This window comes from Amblyomma mixtum, chromosome 4, assembly GCF_055824585.1.
Source record: "Amblyomma mixtum isolate Tamu chromosome 4, ASM5582458v1, whole genome shotgun sequence".
Taxonomy (NCBI): domain Eukaryota; kingdom Metazoa; phylum Arthropoda; class Arachnida; order Ixodida; family Ixodidae; genus Amblyomma; species Amblyomma mixtum.
Window position 1 is genome coordinate 161,428,524 of NC_143015.1, and position 21,442 is coordinate 161,449,965.

General features: G+C 49.2%; 1 protein-coding gene across 1 annotated transcript in view; it reads right to left on the reverse strand.

Annotated features, from left to right (window-relative positions):
- Positions 1–21,442, reverse strand: part of raptor (regulatory associated protein of MTOR complex 1) — a 46,441-nt gene that overhangs the window by 9,005 nt on the left and 15,994 nt on the right. Inside the window, 14 exon segments of the mRNA XM_089541132.1 lie at positions 2,315–2,421; positions 4,366–4,464; positions 4,686–4,807; positions 5,685–5,799; positions 6,651–6,759; positions 8,672–8,740; positions 13,051–13,161; positions 13,478–13,622; positions 14,764–15,109; positions 16,472–16,543; positions 18,430–18,586; positions 19,009–19,152; positions 20,187–20,378; positions 20,975–21,040. Of these exon segments, the coding sequence (XP_089397258.1) occupies positions 2,315–2,421; positions 4,366–4,464; positions 4,686–4,807; positions 5,685–5,799; positions 6,651–6,759; positions 8,672–8,740; positions 13,051–13,161; positions 13,478–13,622; positions 14,764–15,109; positions 16,472–16,543; positions 18,430–18,586; positions 19,009–19,152; positions 20,187–20,378; positions 20,975–21,040 (1,854 nt within the window).

Sequence of the window (21,442 nt, forward strand, 5' to 3'; positions counted from 1 at the left end):
CCAATAGCGTCAGCCCCGTCAGCTTTCGCACATGCGACGTTTCTTTGAGCGGAGTGCGCCGGGAGGTTGAGCGATTTCGCGGTTCCAATAGCGTCAGCCCAGTCAGCTTTCGCACGTGCGACGTTTCTTTGAGCGGAGTGCGCCGGGAGGTTGAGCGATTTCGCGGTTCCCGTCATGCCGAAGCTTGGCCAGAAGCACCGGGTGCTCAGCATCAAAGACAAGTTGGAGATAGTGCGTGCCATCGAGAGTGGAGCGAAGAGGTCTGTGTTGGCGCGCGAGAGAGATCTACCGCTGACAACTGTTTGTGGCATATGGAACGCCAGAGAAAAGCTGCTCGGCAATGTTGCCGCCAGTGGGAAAAGATGTCGAGTGCGAGGCTCAACATTTCCGGATGTGGAGGAGGCGCTGGTGCGATGGCTGAAAGCAGCTCGCGCAAAAAATCTGCCTGTCAGTGGACCTCTCCTCGTTGAGAAGGCCCGGGTTTTCGCCTTACAGCTGGACCACGACAACTTCGTGTGCAGCAATGGCTGGCTGGCGAGGTTTAAAGCGAGGCATGGCATCAGCACAAAGACCGTAGCTGGAGAAGGCGCCACAGCTGACGTGGATGGCGCTGAAGATTGGAGGAATGGCCAGCTGGGACAAATCTTGAAGGACTACGCGCCTGATGATATTTTTAATATGGACGAGTCTGCGCTGTTTTTCAAGCTGCTGCCAAATAGAACGCTTGCGTTCAAGGGTGAATTGTGCACCGGCGGTAAGCATGCGAAGGACCGGATTTCGGTTGCATTCGCAGTAAATATGTCGGGAACCGAGAAATTGCCGCTTCTTGTAATTGGAAAGTCAGCGAAGCCGAGATGTTTCAAGAGCGCCCGACTGCCGTCAGGAGTCTTCTACAAAAGCAACACGAAAGCGTGGATGACCGGGAAACTTTTTGAAGAGAATATGCGCCTCATTGACCGCCGTTTTGAGGCGAAAGGAAGAAGTGTTGTCATGATTCTCGACAATGCATCGGCGCACGTCGCACTGGATGATCTAAAGGCGCTGAAGTTAGTTTTTTTGCCGCCGAACACTACAGCGATCGCCCAGCCCTTGGACCAAGGGATCATTCGAGCTGTTAAGCAGCTGTACAGAAAAAACCTGCTGCGCAGGATGCTGCTAGCGCTCGAAAGTGACAAGGTGTACGCCATTGACCTGCTGGGCGCGATTCACCTGCTGGAATACGCATGGCGACAAGTAGAGTCTGCAACCGTGCAGAACTGTTTCAAGCGTGCAGGTTTCAGTGAACCGAGTGACGCAGACGACGCAAGCGACATCGGCAACATCGCAGACCAAGCTTGTGATGGCCTGCTCGCTGAAGTTCTTGAGAGGGAAGGTGCTTCAGAAGCCATTACCTTATCAGACTTCAGGGACGTCGACAGCGAAGTGGAAACTTCGCCGGACTTGTCCGACGAAGCCATTGTTGCCTCAGTTGTGGCCGAAGTGTCGGCAACGGACAGTGATGAGGACGACGCGGAAAGTGAGTGTGATTCGGGCCCAACAGTGGCAGAGGCTGCGCGCGCTGTAAACGTGATGCGGCTGTTCGCTGAAAAAAGGGGACTGGCCGAGAAGCTGGCTCGCGGCCTAAATGAGTTTGAGGCTGCTGTTGTCGCTGCCAGAACACCGCGGCGTCAAACGAAGATTGCCGACTTTTTCAGTGCAAAATAAAGGCTGCATGTTTTTTTTTCCTTCTTTCAACTACTACTGATCTCTGGTTTTGTTTTTTGGCAGGTAAGTGGGCGATTTTATGCTACTCCTGTTAAGCGGTACTACCGGTTAGTACGTACTTTTTCCGGGTTCCGGCCAGCTACGGTTTAACGAGGTTTCATACTTGGTAATGCAAAATATGAGTGCAGCTGTTGAAGTATTTCAACAAAAGGCGATTGCACACATAACCGGCAGTGCCAAATGACGGCAGCACTAGACCTCGGCAGCAACAGGGCATTTCGCAGCAGCCAACGCAGACGGAGCATGCTACGGGCACCGCTCTCACCATACCCTCTCCTTCTCCGCTTTCCTGCTCATGCTCTCTTCCCTCCCGCCACTTTTATCCGCCGCTTTGCTCCTCGTTCGTTCTGTTGGCTATGCCAAGGCCAACACCGTTGCTCAACCCAGGAACGGGTGCTTAAGAGCTGTGCTCTAATACTAATTCACTGTGCCCATAAACTGGTAACAGACTGAGCTGCACAGTAACACTAGTTTTGCAAGGCAACCGGCGTTGTCAAACAACACTGCATGGCTGCCGACATATGACGAGGCATACTAAGCAGGCACCCACCAGCACTTTCTTTTCCTGGTTGGTGTCCCACACGCGGATCACCTTGACATCGCCGGACGTGATGAGGGTGGTCGTCTCCTGATCCCAGTCCAGCACCATGCCAGAGCCTGGAAGCATCAGCGACAGACATGTGGGCTGCCACTACTGCACGGCTATGCGAGATTAAAGGGCCCCCTGAAAAGGGGCGGCTGAGACTGGCTATCATCATCATCAGCCTGACTGCGCCCACTGCAGGGCAAAGGCCTCTCCCATGTCTCTCCAATTGACCCTGTCCTTTGCCAGTTGCGGCCACCGTATCCCCGCAAACTTCTTAACCTCAAGGTTGGCTATGCAATGGTTTTATCAAGTAAAGTACAGGCTGCCGAGCGTTCTCGCCAATCTCGAAAGCGGGCAGATAATTTGCAATACATTTTTAAAAATTCCTGCTTTCGCACCTTGCAGCAAACAGTGCTGCAGGAAGGCACAGAGGGGAAGGCACAGAGACGTGGAAAATTAAAATTTTGACTACAGATAACTCAGTTTCCACAAAACATTAAAAAATTCTTCCTGGAGAATATTTGCGAAGTGGCATCCTTTAACATCCTAGGCATGGCATAATTTTATTGAGGGCTTTCAGAGCCCCTTTAATGTCAGCAATACAAACACCCTGCAACAGATCAGTGCCACGATCACTTGAAGGCTTTGCAAGAGATGAGGAAAATAAATATGCCGCAATTAGAGAAAAAAAAAAGAAGGACTGTACTGGCTCGAAGCAAAGTCTGAAGAGTGTTCACTGCAACTTCCTCCATATCCCGAGAACCATCTTATAACTACCGACCACCATGACTAGTTACATGTGGTTGAATGCTACCAATCCCTGGCACGTGCACTATGCTCAAAAGCAGCCCACCTTCACTAAAGAAAGCAGACAGTGTGAACAACAGTGTGCACAGTCACAGGTGTAGCATGGTTCAGGTTTCTGAATGCAGCACAGGTCCCAGGGAGATGAACCACTTTTTTTTTTTTGGCAGGTCATATTGTCGCTGGTTTAAAGGGACAGTGAGGAGAGCTCTATTAATATTTCTTTTATAGCAAAGTCCGATAGTTCGGCATTTCATGGCTTTGTTACCACTTGGCCGGCAGCGAAAGATGCATTTATTTCTAAGAAATTTGGATTCAAAGTAGAAAAAGTTTTTCCCGCCGCTCTGATTCATACTTGGGATTCTTTTATGAGGACACAGGACTAAGTGACGTGAAACATGACGTACACATGACGTAACGCAGACTCCGTGATTTCTGGTGGCCAGCAGAGCGGCCTAGCAGAAGCCGAAAAGAAAGCTACCGCCGGCCACATGTTGAAGGCATCTATCGGCTATAGCGGCCGTCGCCACCGTCGCTTCGTTTACGTTTGCACTGGCGTTTTGCCAGCGTTACGATGGATCCCATTTTCGAAGTCGTCAACGAAGTTCTCGCAAACAGGCACCTTTAGCATACCGTGTACCTTGTTACCGTTAGCGGAATATCGGGAGCCCGCCGTTAAGCAGGCGCTGATTGGTCTCGATGCTGCAGGTGCGCGTGTAGCTGCTGGGTACGTGGCGCCATCTGGCGACGTCAAGGAGATTTGCGCATGCATTGGCTGCGCCTCAATGATTCGTGGCTTCTCGTGTCCTAGTGTTGCTAGAACCATTGGTTCTAGCAACACTGTTTTGTCCTATGATGTCATGAAGCTTGTACTTGTGAGTTTGGCCTGTGGCGGCGATACCTGTATTTTGGTTCTTGCTCTTTTCTACTTTACAAGAGCTTTGTTGTCAGTATGAGTGGCGTTTTTGTAATCAGGATCTGGTATTCTGTCGATACAAGCCAACTTTAATTTCTCCTCAGTGTCCCTTTAAGCAACATCCCTTAGGTTCACTATGCTCCCCAAACATTTCACTTCAAAGGGTTGAAAAGACAGTCTTACTTAGCCTCCCCCGAGGCCTCAGTGCTCAACCACAAAAATGCTGCTAGGGTGGGTGTAAAAACCACCTTAAGACACCCCAGCACTCGGACAAGGAAGGGAGTCTTGCGGTTACCTCTTGCTGTCATCGGCACATCCCCGAGTGCCTGAAAGGCAGTCACCAGCTCTCGGCTATTTGCGCTGTAGTTTCGCCAGACCCGGACTGCTCCGTCATCTGTTGGGGCAAAACATGCCAAGCTGTCAGCAGCAGCACACTGGATCTGGACATGCTGCACTTAAAGGTTGTTCACTAGTGCAACACAAACTGCGTCCTTGCATCAAATGTAAAGGCCAAAGATGAAAACAAAACACAGAATTCACAGGCAGAGGTGAGGTTACCAGCAATCGAAGCTCACTATTATCATGTGTCAAGCAGATAAGCAGTCGGATGCATACCTGACCCCAGCAGCAGCAGTGGGATATCGTGTGCGTTGAGATATGTCAGGGCTGTGATCCGCGTCTGCGCGGGGTTCTCGTTCAGGTGACAGCTCTGCACGTTTCCATGGTCGTCCCACAGGCTGCACAAAGCAATTCCCACATCAGTGAGTGAAACGCATGCTGGAATGAAAGCGGAGCTGCTGGTACCGACCAATCAGCAGTCATGTCCTGCTGATGATCACAGCGCCATTGAGAGGCAGAGTCTGCGCAGTGAGTAGCTGGCGATTTCTGCCAGTTTCATGCTGTCTCTCACAGGTACTCTCAAGCACTTAGACAGCACAGTGGTGGTTTCCAGTGCCCTGAAACAGCCCTGTGGGCTAGAATTTCTACAAGCACTAGTCTGGTCCAAATTAGCTTTGCACGTTGAAGGGCTCATATTATGCGATGGGCATATTCGCCACCATTTCAAATACCGTATTTACACAATTCCAACGCACACCTTTTTTCAGGGAAAATAAGTCTCAAAATCACATGCGCGTTGGATTCGGGTACAAACCGAAACTGCCCCATAGCTGCCCATCGTAATCGTCATTAATCCCACACTCTCCCTTCTTTTTCTTTCTCTCCCTTTTTTTTTTTTGTACCGGACACCCTCGTGATTTGTGACCTTGTGTGCATAATGCCCCTTATACCACGAATGGCGCCCAGGGTGGCAACACACGTTGGGCAGCAAAAAGCAAACAAACAGATAAGCGAGCAGTTTTCCCAGACTCAGCCTCTGCTGAAGAAACATTCACAAAACACATCTGCTGTGTGCCCACACGAGGTAAGGTCCCCTCGGACGGCCTAAATGCTCTTGCCAACAGACAACGCAGATTACGGAGCACAGGGCTTCCATCACAGACAGCAGAGTAAACAATCGGAGTGTCAATCATGCGTGACCACTCACACACAAATGGTGGCTGCACGTCAGAGGCAAGGCCCACAGAGGAGCATCAAAACACCGGAGGGCCCTACCTGTACGAGTCCCTGTTGGCGACACAGAGCTCGGCCTCGTACGGGTGGAAGGCCAGGCAGGTGGGAACGCTGGGGCACCGGCTGTAGAACACTTGCTCATCCAGGCGCACTCCCGCTGCACCATAACAACCCCACCATCGTTTCTGCCACCACGACCATCGTTTCCGCCATCATGACCAACATTGCCATCATCACCACCACCTGTTGTGCATAGTTTCCGCCATCATGACCAACTCTGCCACCATCACCACCACCCTTTATGCATCTTTTCTGCTATCATAACCAACATTACCACCATCACCACCACCTGTTATGCATCGTTTCCACCATCACGACCAACAAACATTTCCACCACCACCACTCCCTGTTGTGCTTGTAGCTCCACTGGTCACCTCACCACCCTTAGACAAAGGCCCCAGTTTTCCTCCCCAAACAGCCAGCCACACAACACAGCAGACACAAAGGCGGGACATCATCCTTCACTGGTCAGCTGATTCAGCCGACCAATAGACGATGCCGGAACTTCAGCCTGAACTTAGCCTGCAGCAAAGCAGAACCTTTCAACAGCGATGCTGTTTAAGCCGGAGGTTGTTCCGTTAGTCGTGTGCAGTGATGGCTGTGTTCGCAGTAACGAGGTCACCCACGGATGACTGACACCCCCTGTGAGAGCAGACGACAACTATTGTATTAGTTGCCCGCTCCGACAGGGGGCGTCAGACGTCCGTGGGTGGTACTGAAATAAACACTTGTACGTACTGATGACTGAGATGTTTGTTGATCTTGAGGGGGATACTATAGACAACAGATAGAAATAACGAGTATAATCACGGTTAGTCGAACCAAACTCAAACAGCACCGCTGTGTCATCAGCCTTACACGAGAGTGTAATCTGCCCTTCAATTTTTATTTGGCCACTGTGCCAGTCGGGGCAGCTGCAGTGGATGTGAGAAACAAGACCCGTCTCACCGGTTCTCCGGCGTTCCGCCTGCGCAGCCGCCCGTATCCGTGAGTTCCGCAGAAACCGCCACTCCCTCTGCTGGTACTCCTTGCTCTCAGGGTCGGAGGCCTGTGGGACCTTCATTTTTTTTTTTTTTATGAGAAACAGAAAAAAAATTAAAAAGCAGCCCCAGCATCCACGAGGCCTTGGCTCAATACAACCATCTCACACCCTGCACTGATATAACTCCCAAGTGGCGCACTCAACTCCCTTTTGGGTAACGCTAGCTCTGCTTGAAAGCGTGCAACTCTACACGAAGAAGTTGAATGTGACTCTACCATTACTTTGCGAATGAAGGTAGCACAAATACAATTCAAAAGTATGCGTCACCCTGGCCAACCAACTGTTCTTGCCAGCAAGACACAAAATAACCGTTCTCTTTTCGACCAATACACACGAGAGCTGGTGCGCTTTCATTTAAAGGGACACCAATGACAACTTGAAGCTGGCCTGCATTTAATTTATTTTAATTTATTTATAAATACTCCCGTCTCTACCGTTAGTGTCATGGCAGGGGTGGAGCACAGGGCGTTTCAATACAACAATGTCAAGTAACATGGTTAGGCAGTTCCTTATGAAATTGATTAGTTGGCAATGAACGCAAAGAGCCAACTAAGTTACTCCATATTTCAATAGTCTGGGGGAATAAAGAATACTTAAAACAATTTAAGGAAGGAACGAAAGGAACTAGGTTGATACGACAACGTTGCCAGTGATAGAAAGTGTGCATGAGACAGTGATGAAAACCTACGGTCGTAACGGCTGTAAATAAATCTGGCATTCTTCCTTTGAACGGATTCTAATTTGGAGGTATCACTTGTGAAATGAGGTGACCACACTGTAGATGCATACTCAAGAACAGGTCTAATTAGTAATTAGTGATTTACAAGCTGTTAACTTGCGCCGTTTAGTGCTGTCCTTTAGTGCAGTGCTTTAGAGCAAATTCCATCAATATATGGCTTATGGTTAGTGGTTAATGGGATTTAACGTCCCAAAGCGACTCAGCCCATGAAGGACACCGTAGTGGAGGGCTCTAATTTCGATCATCTGGGGTTCTTTAACCTGCAGGGATATCGCACAACGCATGAGTCGCTAGCATTTCGCCTCAATCGAAATACAACCGCTGTGGCAGGGATCGAACCTGTGCCTTTCGGGTCAGCAGCTGAGCACCATAACTACTGCACCACTGTGGTGACTCAATACCTTACATCGACATGACTGTGTCAACTAAAGTTAGTTATTAGGTTAGTAATGCTACATTCTCTTTTCCAACAAAGAGGACTGCACAATATATTGCTTTAGCGAGGGGGGGGGGGGGGGTAATCACTCCTTAGCATCCCCCCAAGCACAGCCACTAAGGCTACAAAGGAAAGCTACGCAGGTTTCTCAGAAGCTTTAGCAGCGGAAGACAGTCAGCTCGATTAGGGCATCAAACCCGGGACCATCGTCTGTCCGAGGTAGTTGCATTACCACCTAAGCTTGCCAGGATGACTGGCGCTGTAATTAGCGCTAATGAGTAATTGCTCCCCAATCAGGCAGCGGTGGCTCAGTGGTTATGGTGCTCGGCTGCTGACCCGAAAGACGCCGGAAAGATGCGGCTGAATTTCTTTGGAGGAGAAATTCTAGAGGCCCGTGTACTGTGCGATGTCAGTGCCCGTTAAAGAACCCCAGGTGGTCGAAATTTCCGGAGCCCTCCACTACGACGTCTCTCATAGTCTTAGTCGCTTTGGGACGTTAAACCCCATAAACCAAACCAACCAATTACCCAGTTGAAATCCACAGCACCTTGGGGTTTTTTTTTCTCTCCTAGATACATTGCACTACTGCTGCTTTTAGACACACAAGAATGAACCGACACCCTCGTGCAGCAGCGCACATGCGAGAGAAGCTAGTACAGAGCACATACGAGAGAGGAGGAGGACAGGTGACAGAGGAGGTGCAGCGGGAAAGAGAGAGAGAGAGAAAAGGGCCGTCCAGGAGACGAGCGTACCACTTGGCACCAGGGGGACTCCCTAGCGGCCAAGGAGTCCCCTGCTCCCCGCTGGGGCACATCCACAATCTGCAAAGAGACCACCCGGCCACCCGGTTGCCACGACGGCTGCTACCCGCCACCACCACATGCAGCCCCTTCGCTCTCAGCCACGACAAACTGCCAGCACAGCATTGTGCATTGTCACTGAAAGCCCCCAGCGCTGCTAGCTGGCAGGCACCAAAGAAGTGCGGCTTTGCCACAGTTAAGCGTTAACTGAAACAATGCACACGACGTTACATTTGGGTTCGCCAGCTATATTTTATAAAGTGGCTTGAGAGGAAGTGGAAGTAAGCATGAAACAGAGGGGCGAATGATGGGGACACCAGAACAAAGTGGAAGTGAATTTGCGCGTGGCAAAATGCGTTTCCCCCCACAGCCAGCACTGCACCCAGCCACCTACCTCCAGTGCAGCCGGCAGACAGAAAGTGCGAGCGGCAAACACGTTGCGGTGAACGAAGAGCACTCGGGCAAGCAGGAGATGGGAAATGAGGCAAGCCAGAAGAGAAGGACACATGGGCTCAGCACTCACATCTGTACTATAGACGCTTTACAGCGCCGTATCATGGGGGCTGCCATCTTTGATCACGTGATCACGCCGCCATTACTCGCCTCCTGACCGCTCGGCGCGCGCCTCGTCGCGAAGGCTGCTGCGTCGGACGGTTCGGTTCCGACAGGCAGTGTTTCGGCTGGTGCGGTGGTAAAGGAGAGGGAAGACGAAACTGTGGTTTGGCCAAAGCTTGGAAGGACATGTGACAACCCTAATTTGATCACTTGAGGCGTGAAAACGCGATAGGACTTCATGTCGCATAGAGCCGCTGAGCTCTCCGATTCTTCGAGCCAACGGACGGATCGCCTGAATGCTTGTCTTTGCATGCGCTGAAGGCTCTGCTTAATGTTTTTTTATTGTTATTATATAAAACGGCAAGGTTGAATGTTCCTGCGGCCTTACAGGTCGTTGTCCTATCGTGTACCTGCATGCAGACACTGCTGTAAAACGCTCACATGCACATCGTATGCATTTGTTTACAACCTGTTAACGGTGCTAAGGAAACCTGAAATATTTCCTACTGGTTGAATAAACATAGAATTGCACAAATATAAATAGACACACAAAGGTTGACTATCATGGTAGCAGTACCATGCATCAAGCAGCCGTCACAAGCTGGCGTGCAATCATTTCGAAGGATTCCGCGATATAATTGTTATAACGCGCGCGTGGCAACGCGTTCATGCTAGACGAATTTCACAATAACGTCAGCCTGATATAAAAATTTTTGGTAAGCTCGACGCTCGATATGCGGACATGGAAATGTTCGTGGTCTCTTTGGTTGTAATTAATCAGCTTCACTCTGAGCGTGCGGAGTCACTTTTAGTGACTGTCTCGCATGGACCGCGACCAAGTGACAACCGCCCAGCACAGCAGCCGTAAACCAAATGCTGTAATCCGAATACGGTCCACGGAAACCGCGCTACTTGGAGCGAAATTGAACAGTAGCACCAAGACGGCGTGTAATACACGGACTGACGGTAAGCGTTGTCGGCTCGGACGGCTGTGCGGTGCATACTAAACAGCAGCAGCATGTAGGAGCGCAAGTCGTCTTTTTTTTTTTCGTTCCTAATTCGGCTTCGGGCGCTCCTTTTACTAATGGCGACACACAATTACGATCAATGGGGTCTCAAAGCAGTGCACAACAACTGAAAGCACGCCGTCATGGTTTCGGTGGCGGAACAGCTTCTTCATGCGCCTGTGTTGTGCACTTACCCTCGCAGATTTTCCAGGAACGAAACCTTTCTTTATTAGCTATCTAGCGCTAGCGAACGTGTTTGTTGCGTTCGCCAGTTCGGAAAGGGTGCGTGTCGAACGGGCGTGAACATCGGCATTACCTACTTGTGCAGTTCGGTTCCGTGAAGCTCGCAAACGATCGCATCCCGCACTTTTAACTCCCTGCCGCAATTCTTGCAATCCACAGCACAGCACGTGTTTCCTCTGCCTTTTCACATCGTAGAAAGAACACATTCGGCAGCCACCCGCGATATTTCCACGGCTGCGTCGAGGCGTACACGCCGGCGACTTACGAGGCCAGTAATGGTGCCGTGTTCCGAGCGCACGTGTGGCGCCATCTGGTCTCAAACGGAAGAACTGCGCGCTGTAAACGGTCTATATCAGCACACTCCATGAGCCTGCTTGCATTTTTTTAAAGTAAACCTTAACTTGCACAGTGAATGCTTCACTATTCACAACACTGACAAAGGGCAGTGCGCCAAGCTTCAAGAACACCTATTTTGCCATTAATGCTGTATTCCAGTGCCAGGTTCAGACTAGATCCCCACCAAACAAGCAAGGCAGGTCACAAGTATGGGCTAGGTGTTGCAATGGAGAGGTAACGCCCATTGCCAAGCAATGGTTTCACCACATCCTGCTAGACTGGAACCGCCAGTCCACGTAAGTTAGGCAATTCCATTCTTGGCTCTAGATTATTTTGTAAGCAAGCAACTGAGGTTCTTGTTACAGCTACAAGTACATCTGGGCGCTGAAAGGCTGCAGTGTTTATTCTTTCAAATGACTTCAAGCGACTACACAACTGAACTGTCACAACTGATGTGAACATTTCTCCCTGAGCAAGGAACTGTTCCAACTGACATCGTGTGCACATCAATCACACAGCGCTGAGCTCCTTAGACACCCGGAGGAGTGCCAGCCTGTCCCGTACCATCTGTCACATTACTAGTTCCCGGGCTGACACAGTCCGCGTTGCCATTCAACTTTTCATGCATCTCACTTGCAGCATGCAAAACATCTGTGACTGGGAGACAATGAGACCATCCCCAAGCAACGCACCAGCTTTGTGTGCTAGCCATTCAAACATGCGCATTTCACACTCGCAACCCAGATTGTCCGCCAGAGGTGTACCCTCAGCTCCTGTAGAAACCTTCCAGCTCAGTGGGTACTCACTGTCTCTGGAAGCAGCTTTTAAAGGTGCACTAAAGAGGAATCTGAACTCGTATTTTTGCCGCAGCAACTCTGTCTACACGTTCCGAGCATTCTTAGAAACTTGGAATTATAGTCCTGCGCGGCTGATTTCCCTGGTTTAAACCAATTTAAACGTCCCGGCTCTAGCCTTTTTTTGAACTCACTGCTGGCGGTGGGAGGAGTCAACCAACCTTTCAGTCAGCCCAGCGGCGGCTTGCCGCTGTGCCATCGGCGGAGTGATGCGTAGCGATCGGCGAAAGCAATGAGTCCACGCGTATTTTTATTTCCATAGATACGTATTTTTATTTTCAGCTATGTAGCCTCTGACTGGATCTATTTATTCACGGAAACCTAAAAAACAGAATAAAAGCGAAAGCGAAGCCGCCAAGCGAATGCCTGAAAGGCGCTCCACGTGTTACTTCACTCCTCCTACCATTTAATCTGATTTAAGGGGGGACGAGAGTCTTAAAACTGACATTTTTATTTATGGCTCCATTCTCATGAAATTTTGCACACAGATGTGTTTTTCTCTTCTGATTCCAAAAATGTATTCATAATTGAGCTGGTGGTCTTAGATCAAAAGTTATCTTAAATTCCAGAGTGTAATTAGGTAATTTCTTACGCAGCTTTAATGAACTTTCTCACTGCGTTTTGTTGCTTTTAATTACATGAATTGATAGCCAGCGAATTCCCATACCCGATGACATTCTTACTTTTTTTGTTTAGGCCATGTATATATAGCAATTTACAATTAACTTAATGAGCTGCAGTGTCAAATTATGCGACCTTTACTCTCGACGTAATATATCCCGACGACATACCTTTAGAGAAAAACGAAGAATGTCATCGGGTGTGGGAACTCTCTGGCTATCAATTCATGTGATGAAAAGCAACAAAATGCATTTAGAAAGCGCATTAAAGCTGCGTAAGAAATTATCTAATTGCATTGCAGGCTTTATAAGATTTAAGACCACCAGCTCAGTTATGATTACATATTTGGAATCAGAAGAGAAAAATGCATCTATGTGCAAAACTTCATGAGATTCTAGCTATAAATAAAAAGTTAGTTTTAAGACCCTCATCCCCCCTTAAATTGGGGAAATCGGCCGCGCAGGACAATAATTTGAAGTTTCTTAAGAATGCTCGGGGTGAGTAGATCGAGTACCCGCGGTAAAAAGACGAGTTCAGATTCCTCTTTAGTGGCCCTTTAAGAGTCCAAAAGGATTGATAGGTCAAGAATTGTGGCAGCTTCTAACCGACATGCGAGAATTTCAGGCAGAAATATGCCATGCACGAAACCAAAATAGCACATGAGTGACCAGCGCCTGCAGAACTCCTTTCCATGAGACACTCCCCAGCTGCTCACCTTGTTGAGGGGACGAGTGAAATAGCGTGAGCACCAGTCCACAAAGCCCGTGGTGACCAGCGGTGCCGAGATGCGGGCATTGAGATGCTCTTCCGTGTCATCTTCGGCCACCTGCCGACAGAGTTGAGACAGCAACGGTGGCAAATGTAGCTTAAAGGGCAAAAATCTCAAAAGAGGCCAGCAGACTTGTCTCTGCCAATTTTTGCTGCAGCGCCTTCGGTTAGACCACCAAAAGAAAAGGAAAGCAAACAAACTTATTTTACGCAATGCATGTTACAAGAACCATTCAAAACCATTTCATGGGCTCTTTAAAAGACTAAATAATATTCATACAAAACAAGACAGACAGCACTAGATGTGACGATTAAAGTGAGCGATTTAGGAGCTTCCTGAATTCGGAAAACTACTTTGGTCAGGCACACCGTACCGGAGCTGGAACGTCGGGGCCACGGTCAAAGATCTTGCGCGAGCGGCTGAAGTGCGCTGTGTGCTGGTACTGGTGGCTCCGGGTGGGCGTCTGGGCCGGCGGCCGCAGGTTGGCATTCAAGGAGGTCGTCGGGGGGGACTCGCTCCTGGGCACCGACCAAGAAAGAACGCTCTGTACACGTTGATTATCTCACTCAATAGCTGCCACACTTCCGGTTGTTTTTGCCAGTGTGCCAATCTGGACTAAACTTGTCCAGGACTAAACCTGACATGGCTGTGTGTGGCTTGAGCTTACTGCCAGCATCTAAGAATTCTGTCCAGGACTAAACCTGACATGGCTGTGTGTGGCTTGAGCTTGCTGCCAGCATCTAAGAATTCATTTCATTTCATTTATTGAACCCTCAAGGCCAAAGGCATTAAAGAGGGGAGTGGTTACAAAACAAGAAAATACATAAACAGATGCAATGCATGACACAAAACAAGGTATTATCATATTCCTGTTATACATACAATGTTAGCTAGTGCAGAACGAAAATGCTGGTTATCACTTATGTCGACGATATCTGCGGGAAGGCCAACACTGGCCAACACTGACCAACACTGTTCCCACTTCGAGTTATTGATCAATTCGCTCTCGCCCTACCATAAGCTTGCCGTCCTGGTTAGCTCAATTGGTAGAGCGACTGCTCCGGTGTAGCGGTGGTCCTGGGTTCGAACCCCGGACCAGGACGAATTTTTCTTTAACTACGAAGTTTCTGAGAAAGCTGTACAGCTTTCCTTTGTAGCCGTATGGCTGCGCTCGGGTGGATGCCAATGAGTAATTACTCCCTTATTACAAATCTACTCCACCTTGGGGGATTCCCCTAAACATTTGACCAGCGGTTCCATTCGAGTGATGTACGAGGCAAGAAAGACTGAAATGCAGTTACAGTGTTATATGTTTCAATTCCAACTTTGTGACGATGATCAATGCGGTTTCACACGTATCTGGGGGACGAAATGGGGGCATCATGTAGCATGGGATGATGGTACAGTTTATGAAAGAGGCTCAAACGAATTGTCTGCCGGCGGGATGCTAAAAGAGGCAAAGGAAGATTAGCTTTCATGCTTGTTACACTTGCGGTACGGTTAAAGTTGGATAGGATAAAACGAGCAGCGTTATTTTGAACTAGCTCCAGCTGTCCAGGACTAAACCTGACATGGCTGTGTGTGGCTTGAGATTACTGCGAGCATCTAAGAATTCCAATCAACAACAGCCGCGGAGGCTAGCAGTGAATCCGCACTCACGACATGTAGCTGGTCTTGCCCGAAGGCGAGGACGGCTCCGAGTGGCAGACCGAGTTCTTGCGGCTCTTCTTGGCCTCGAAGCTGGACTGGGCCTTATCCCGGTAGGCTCGGATCAGGAGGCGGGCCATGGCGGACACCTCGGGGTGGGGGTCGCTTCCGAGGGTGACCAGGGCGCGCCACACCTGGCTGTAGACGCCTGTGTAGCCACCCAGGATGGTGCCCAGCGGAGTGCTCAGGCTGCAGATGGAGGTGCTGGAGGAGACGCGCCGCATCTTCTCCGGCGGCGGAGGCGGCTGCAGGATGGGTGGCGGCTCCGGCAGGCCCTCCACCACGGCTCCCGACAGCACTGTGCACATTACATACCAAGACCACAATGAGAACGACGTTGGTTTGGTTCAAAGAGCAATGCAGCAGCGAACATGCAGGAGGAGGTCACAGAGCCCAAGGATCAAATAACGAACACTGGTTTAGAGTGCTCGGCGAGAGAGAGAGAGAAAAGGACGGAAAGGCAGGGAGGTTAACCAGGCGATGCCCAGTTGGCTACCCTACACTTGGGGAGGGGAACAAAGGGGAAAAAAGGAAAAAGAGCGGCAAAGAAATGAGTCTGTCAAGTGTCCATCGACCACTATGTCACAGGGACAGAGGGCGCGCACAGAAAACTTAGATTATAGGCGGGAATGCAACCCCGAGTCCCTTAGGAAATTCAGGAGCGCTTTCACCGCTTTCCGTTGTCTGGAAGGTTGCGTCCAAGGCCCCAGAACGTTAGACTCTGTTAAAGGACGCGAGTCCAAGCGGAGCAGAGAAGCACTTATATAACAGAAAAGCAAAGCCCCAAATGACGATTCGGTAAACACAGTCGACAACGAGTTACGATTATCAACTCAGTAACACAGATAGTTAAAGTTTCAAAATACCAAAAGACAAAGATTGCATACCGTTATTCAAAAGCTGATTCGATACAGATAAAGCAGCAAAGAAACCAATGCAATTAGTATGCACTACGGGAAGTAAGAAGTTTTGATCAGCAGCAAACCTTGTTAAATTGTTATTAACGAGTGCCTGGTTATTAAGCAGATTCATTGGTGAAAGACTCCGTTTACAAAAGATGGTTGCAAGTGAATACCAAAATGAGGAACTGACTGCTCATACACGATGCAATGACTGCTAATGTGGTGCGAACTTGGACTTGTGATATCAATGGCTTGATTCGAGAAGTGCATCAATGGAGCTTAACAAGTGGCAAAACTGTTTCCCCGTGATGTAACGCAATAGGTAGTTGGTCAAATGTTTAGGGGAATCCCCCAAGGTGGAGTAGATTTGTAATAAGGGAGTAATTACTCATTGGCAACCACCCAAGCGCAGCCATACGGCTACAAAGGAAAGCTTTACAGCTTTCTCAGAAACTTCGTAGTTAAAGAAAACCAGGACCCAGACCAGGACGAATTTTTCTTTAACTACGAAGTTTCTGAGAAAGCTGTATAGCTTTCCTTTGTAGCCGTATGGCTGCGCTTGGGTGGATGCCAATGAGTAATTACTCCCTTATTAACGCAATAGGTAATGTGACTATCAATAACAGTGATGGGGAGAGTACCAAAACTGTTTCCCCATGATGTAATGCAATAGGTAATGTGACTATCAATGACACTGACGGGGAGAGTAATGTTGGTTGACTAAAACAATGCCATGACACCATGACTATGATACTCACGGTTGCCAGTGATGGGCAGCAGCTTGAGCCTGTCACGTGACGCCACCTTCTTCATCCCACCCTGAGCAGTCTCTGCACACGAAAAACACTGTCCCTGCAATGGGGAAGTGGGGCACAGCACAGGCAATGTGCACTGCACAAAGCACTTCTGTCACGAGGTAATACATGACCAGCTCAGAAGGAACATTATGGTTCCGGAACAGCCTTGTGACGAGAAGGCTAAGTCAAAGCCATGCCTGTCGGCGATAAAACTTCACAATTTTGTTGCACGGCTACTAGCAGGGCGCTAGAGGAAAATGCCCATGGAGAAATTTATCACTTACAAGCAGAAGAAACGGCAAAAAAAATAAGTAAGGACAGTCCCATCAAGGCACAGAGTGATGCACCTTGCAACTGCATTTCATTCCACTGTGCCATGGCGGCAGTGAGCTTTAGGTGGTCTAAAATATCGACTGTTGCGGAAATAAACGCGCCCCGTAAAATGCTTCTTCCAGCTAAACGGGCTCATTGTTCGAGCTCAAATTTCGCATAGAAATGACATTTGGTCGGCAGAATTGTTTAATACCACGTTTGCTTGGGGTACTTACCTGATTCGATCAGAATAATTCGGATATTCACATCGTCTGCGGCGACGACGAAGCAAATTAAGCTGCTCTGTCAGCTATCGCACCGGTGGCGCCATCTCGTTTGTTGGTCGTGAACAATCAGCAAAGAGGGGTTTGAAGACGCTCTTTCAACTGGTTTTTTAATGCTCACAGAAAACTTAGCTTGGCAAAACGAAGTTTTCAGCAAGCTAAGTTTTCTGTGAGCATTAAAAAACCAGTTGAAAGAGCGTCTTCAAACCCCCCGAAACCCCTTCCTTTGCTGATTGTTCACGACCAACAAACGAGATGGCGCCACCGGTGCGATAGCTGACAGAGCAGCTTAATTTTCTTCGTCGTCGCCGCAGACGATGTGAATATCCGAATTATTCTGTTCAAATCAGGTAAGTACCCCAAGCAAACGTGGTATTAAACAATTCTGCCGACCAAATGTCATTTCTATGCGAAATTTGAGCTCGAACAATGAGTCCGTTTAGCTGGAAGAAGCATTTTACGGGGCGCGCATATTTCCGCAACACGCAATACAGCTGCCCTTAGTGCGCATGCTGCACCTGCCATATTTTCCCACAACTCTAGGGCTTGGTGTTCACCCAGAAGCATATAACTACCGTATACTGCCGTGTGTGATGCAACTGGAAGGCCAATGATGCAATTGCAAGCCCAACAATATGAGGCATATGAAGATCAAAGGTACTGCTGCACCTTCCATGCTTGCGTGCAAACCCCAGTCAGTCCGATGCACTCCAGGAAGATGGCTCACGCATGCCTTCAGGAATAATACACCTGTGTTCGACGCCTCACCAATCGCTGGCTTTGCAGCCGACGATACAGCAAGGCATATTCGTCTTGAGCGATTGCAAAAGCCATGGTGAATGACTCTGGCACCACAGAAAGATGTGGCAGCGACAAGTTGGAACTACGCATACAAAGGCATTGAAATTGCCCACACCCGAAGGGTTCACGAGCAGGTGACTTTCGCGACATCATGACATCATGTGTGACATCATCGCTGCAACAAATGGCAGCGTCTGGTAGCCTGTTGCTCACGCTGACATCACCAGTACTCACGACATACACTCGCTAGGAAGTGGTCCCAAAAACCGTCACTATGAGGTGATCGATTGGCCCGGGAATTTTAAAAACCATAGTTTTAAAAATTAATAATAAATCACTGGCTCCTATCCAGGGACTCGTACTCAGTGTGAATGCTCAAAAGCATTTGTTCTACGCAGTGAAAACATTTACTGGCAATCTTCAAAATCGTTACACGGTCCCTTTAAAGGAAGTGGTGCATAGTCCTGTGAGCCTCCAAACTGGGGCACGTGGAGCTCTTCTTCAGGTGGTTTGTAAACTCACCCACAGCAGCGCTGGTGGGAGGGCTGAGCAGGTGGGCCGCAGCTGTGGCAGCCTGCAGCCCCTCGCGGGAGGTCTCCTCCTCCAGGTGCTGGTAGGCCACGGCCACAAACTGCGTCTCGAACACAAACAGCAGCCACTGCAGGGCCACCACCAGTTCCTGGATGGACAGGGGAGGAGGATGCAAAAGCTCACCACGCGTACATTCCAGCAACTGTCCCAGGAACCTAGTCAACTATGTAGGCGGGAGACTACCATCACTTCAATTAGTTGTTTCTGTTTCTTCTGCTGTCAAGGCCCCCCAAGTTAATGGCACAACAGCCAGTTCCTTTCCCTTATGGCATGGTATGGTATGTGGGGTGCACGTCCCAGAGCTGCACTGACATTGCACAGCTCACAGATGACTTCTGCATTTCGGCGCCGTCGAAATGTGGCCACCACAGCCGGGATTCCATCCCAAGTCCCTGGCCTCAGCAGCCAAATTCCACAGCCACTAAGCTCATCCACTCATCCAGCTAACGCCATCAAAGGCAACTCAAAAATGACCCTGCCCCGTGCTCCAAATCCAAAATGAAACTTCACCTTGCGGACTATGGGGCTGCCGTCGTTGGCCACTGAGGAGATGAGGGTCATGCCGATGTTGTGGTCAATAGTGTCAGCGTGGTCAGTGCGCTTGGCCGGGCAGTTGAGGAGGGTGCCAAGCGCAAACACAGCAGCAGCCCGCACCTGCCCAAACAATCCAGGACCCAACAGCGTTAACACACAGCACCACAACATGCAGGACCAAGCACTGCAATGGCACTGCTGGCATATCATGAATGAACCGTGCATTAAGCCTACCTTCAGCGCCTTCTCGGAAATTTTCTTGCCTTTACTTATGTCACAAAACCTTTGATACTCATTCCAACCTTCACATCGATTTCACTCGACCTTTCTACATCTCACTGCACCTAGACCACTCACAAGGCTGCAACTATGTCGAGCAAGACAAAAACTGCAGTTACTCCATTCCCCGAACCTCCCACGACTATACTCCGTTTCATACATAGCATACAACGCTGCGGAGGTTGCTGAAGTAGTGCGTCCGCAAAGCTATATTACTCCACCGCATATCATTCGTTCTTCTCGAAACTACGGTCATTGTTTGGACGAATACAAAGAGCGGTATAAAACGATGTAGTAGCACTGAAAATCGCAGTCGAAGCTGTGAGGTGCTCAGTGTTCGGGCTCTCTGGCCACAATTTTCACGGAGTGCGAACTACTTTTTGGGCGCAGATTTAGTGGAAGCGATTCGCCTTATCAACCGCGTATCATACCGCCACGTGTACTTTTTGCTTCTCGAAATCTCGACGAATAGCAGTACGAAAATGCAAGAGGTAAAACGAAGTCTAGGAAGTGCCAGTCATGGCACTTAAGATTTGTCGCTATGAAATATGCTTGTGTTCGCTTTGGTTGTATGGCAAACCACTTTTTGTGTGCGGACTTCGCCTGCGTGAACAGGCGCGCTAGCTTTGGCAGCGTTGCCTGCTATGTATGAAACGGAGTATAGAACCACACCACCAGAGACCGGCTGCCCCCACTGAATCATTTCTGCACAGCATTAGCTAACATAACACATCCACAAAACTTACTCGCCTGCACTTAGTTTCTTTCACTGTCACTGTATTTTGCATGATTTCATACAGCAACCACTGCACTTCAGTGCCTCAGGCCTTGAGGGTGATGCAAATAATCAAAGAGACACAGGCCACAAGGCTTACCTCAGGTACGGGGTCAGCCAGCAGCGTGTGGAGCTTCTCGTGGGCGCTGTCCCGGATGCCGCACCAGCGAGCGGCTGTGTATCCACTCCATGTGCGGCCCAGGCAGATGGCAAGCCATTGGCGGAGGCGAGCATGGCTGTCCGTCAGCTGCTCCAGGCACAGAGCGATCACACTGCCCTTCAAGGCCGCCTCCTGCACAGCAGCCCAACGCGGTAACGGTGAAGGGTCAGGGTTCAGGCTAGTGGGTAGTCAACATGAGGATCCCTAGCGCACAAAATTGAAAGGACACAACACAAGCGCAAAATTTCCACTGAACGGTCTTTATTTGGCACGGACAACGTTATAAAGATCACGTAAGGTACAGGTATAGATGACTAACAACGATTATCTTGTCAAGTTCATGATGTGTCAAGGAATGAGAAAAAAAAACACAATGCAAACCACCAATCAGTGAGCACGTTTCACAATAACGCCCGCTGCCTTGAATCTAAGAAAGATAAGTCTTCAACATATGCCTTCAACATAAGTCCTCAACAAGGCGCCTCAACATTTTGCTTTCAGCGGCAAGACAGTCTGCACGAGATACCGATGTGCTGGTAGTCATGATACCAACATCCCAGCACTGCCACATCTTGTACAACACAAGTCCCCCTGTCAGCAAGCATGCCCTGAGGGGACAAATGTTGTAAGCATCCCTTTTCCAGGTTAGCACGAAGTCCCCAGGTACCCATTCTTAGTCACATCAAAGGTTAATGCAAAGACAAATAGTGTGAACAGAGAGAGCGTACCTGACCACTTGGGTAGTTGGCCACGATGCACGACATGACAAAGGCAGCCATGGTTCGGTGCTCAGGCTGCAGACAAGAGATCCAGAGATTGTTTGTTTGTTTGTTTGTTTGTTTTAGATTCTCTAAGGACCCAGAAGGGCAATACATGGGAGGAGGTTGAATGAGGAACAGCAAAACATCCACAATACAAACAAGTAAAGATTAGTACTGCGCAAATGGGACAGGACAGGAGAATGAGAAACACAGACGACAACACAGGCGCAGTAGAACGTTGCTGCTGGCTAGTTGGTTCATTGCAGAAAATGCACGAATGGGACAGGACAGGAGAACGAGAAACACAGACAACAACACAGGCGCAGTAGAATGTTCCTGCTGGCTAGTTGGTTCATTGCAGAAAAGATTCATCGTCATCATCATCATCATCAGCCTGACTACACCCACTGCAGGGCAAAGGCCTCTCCCATGTCT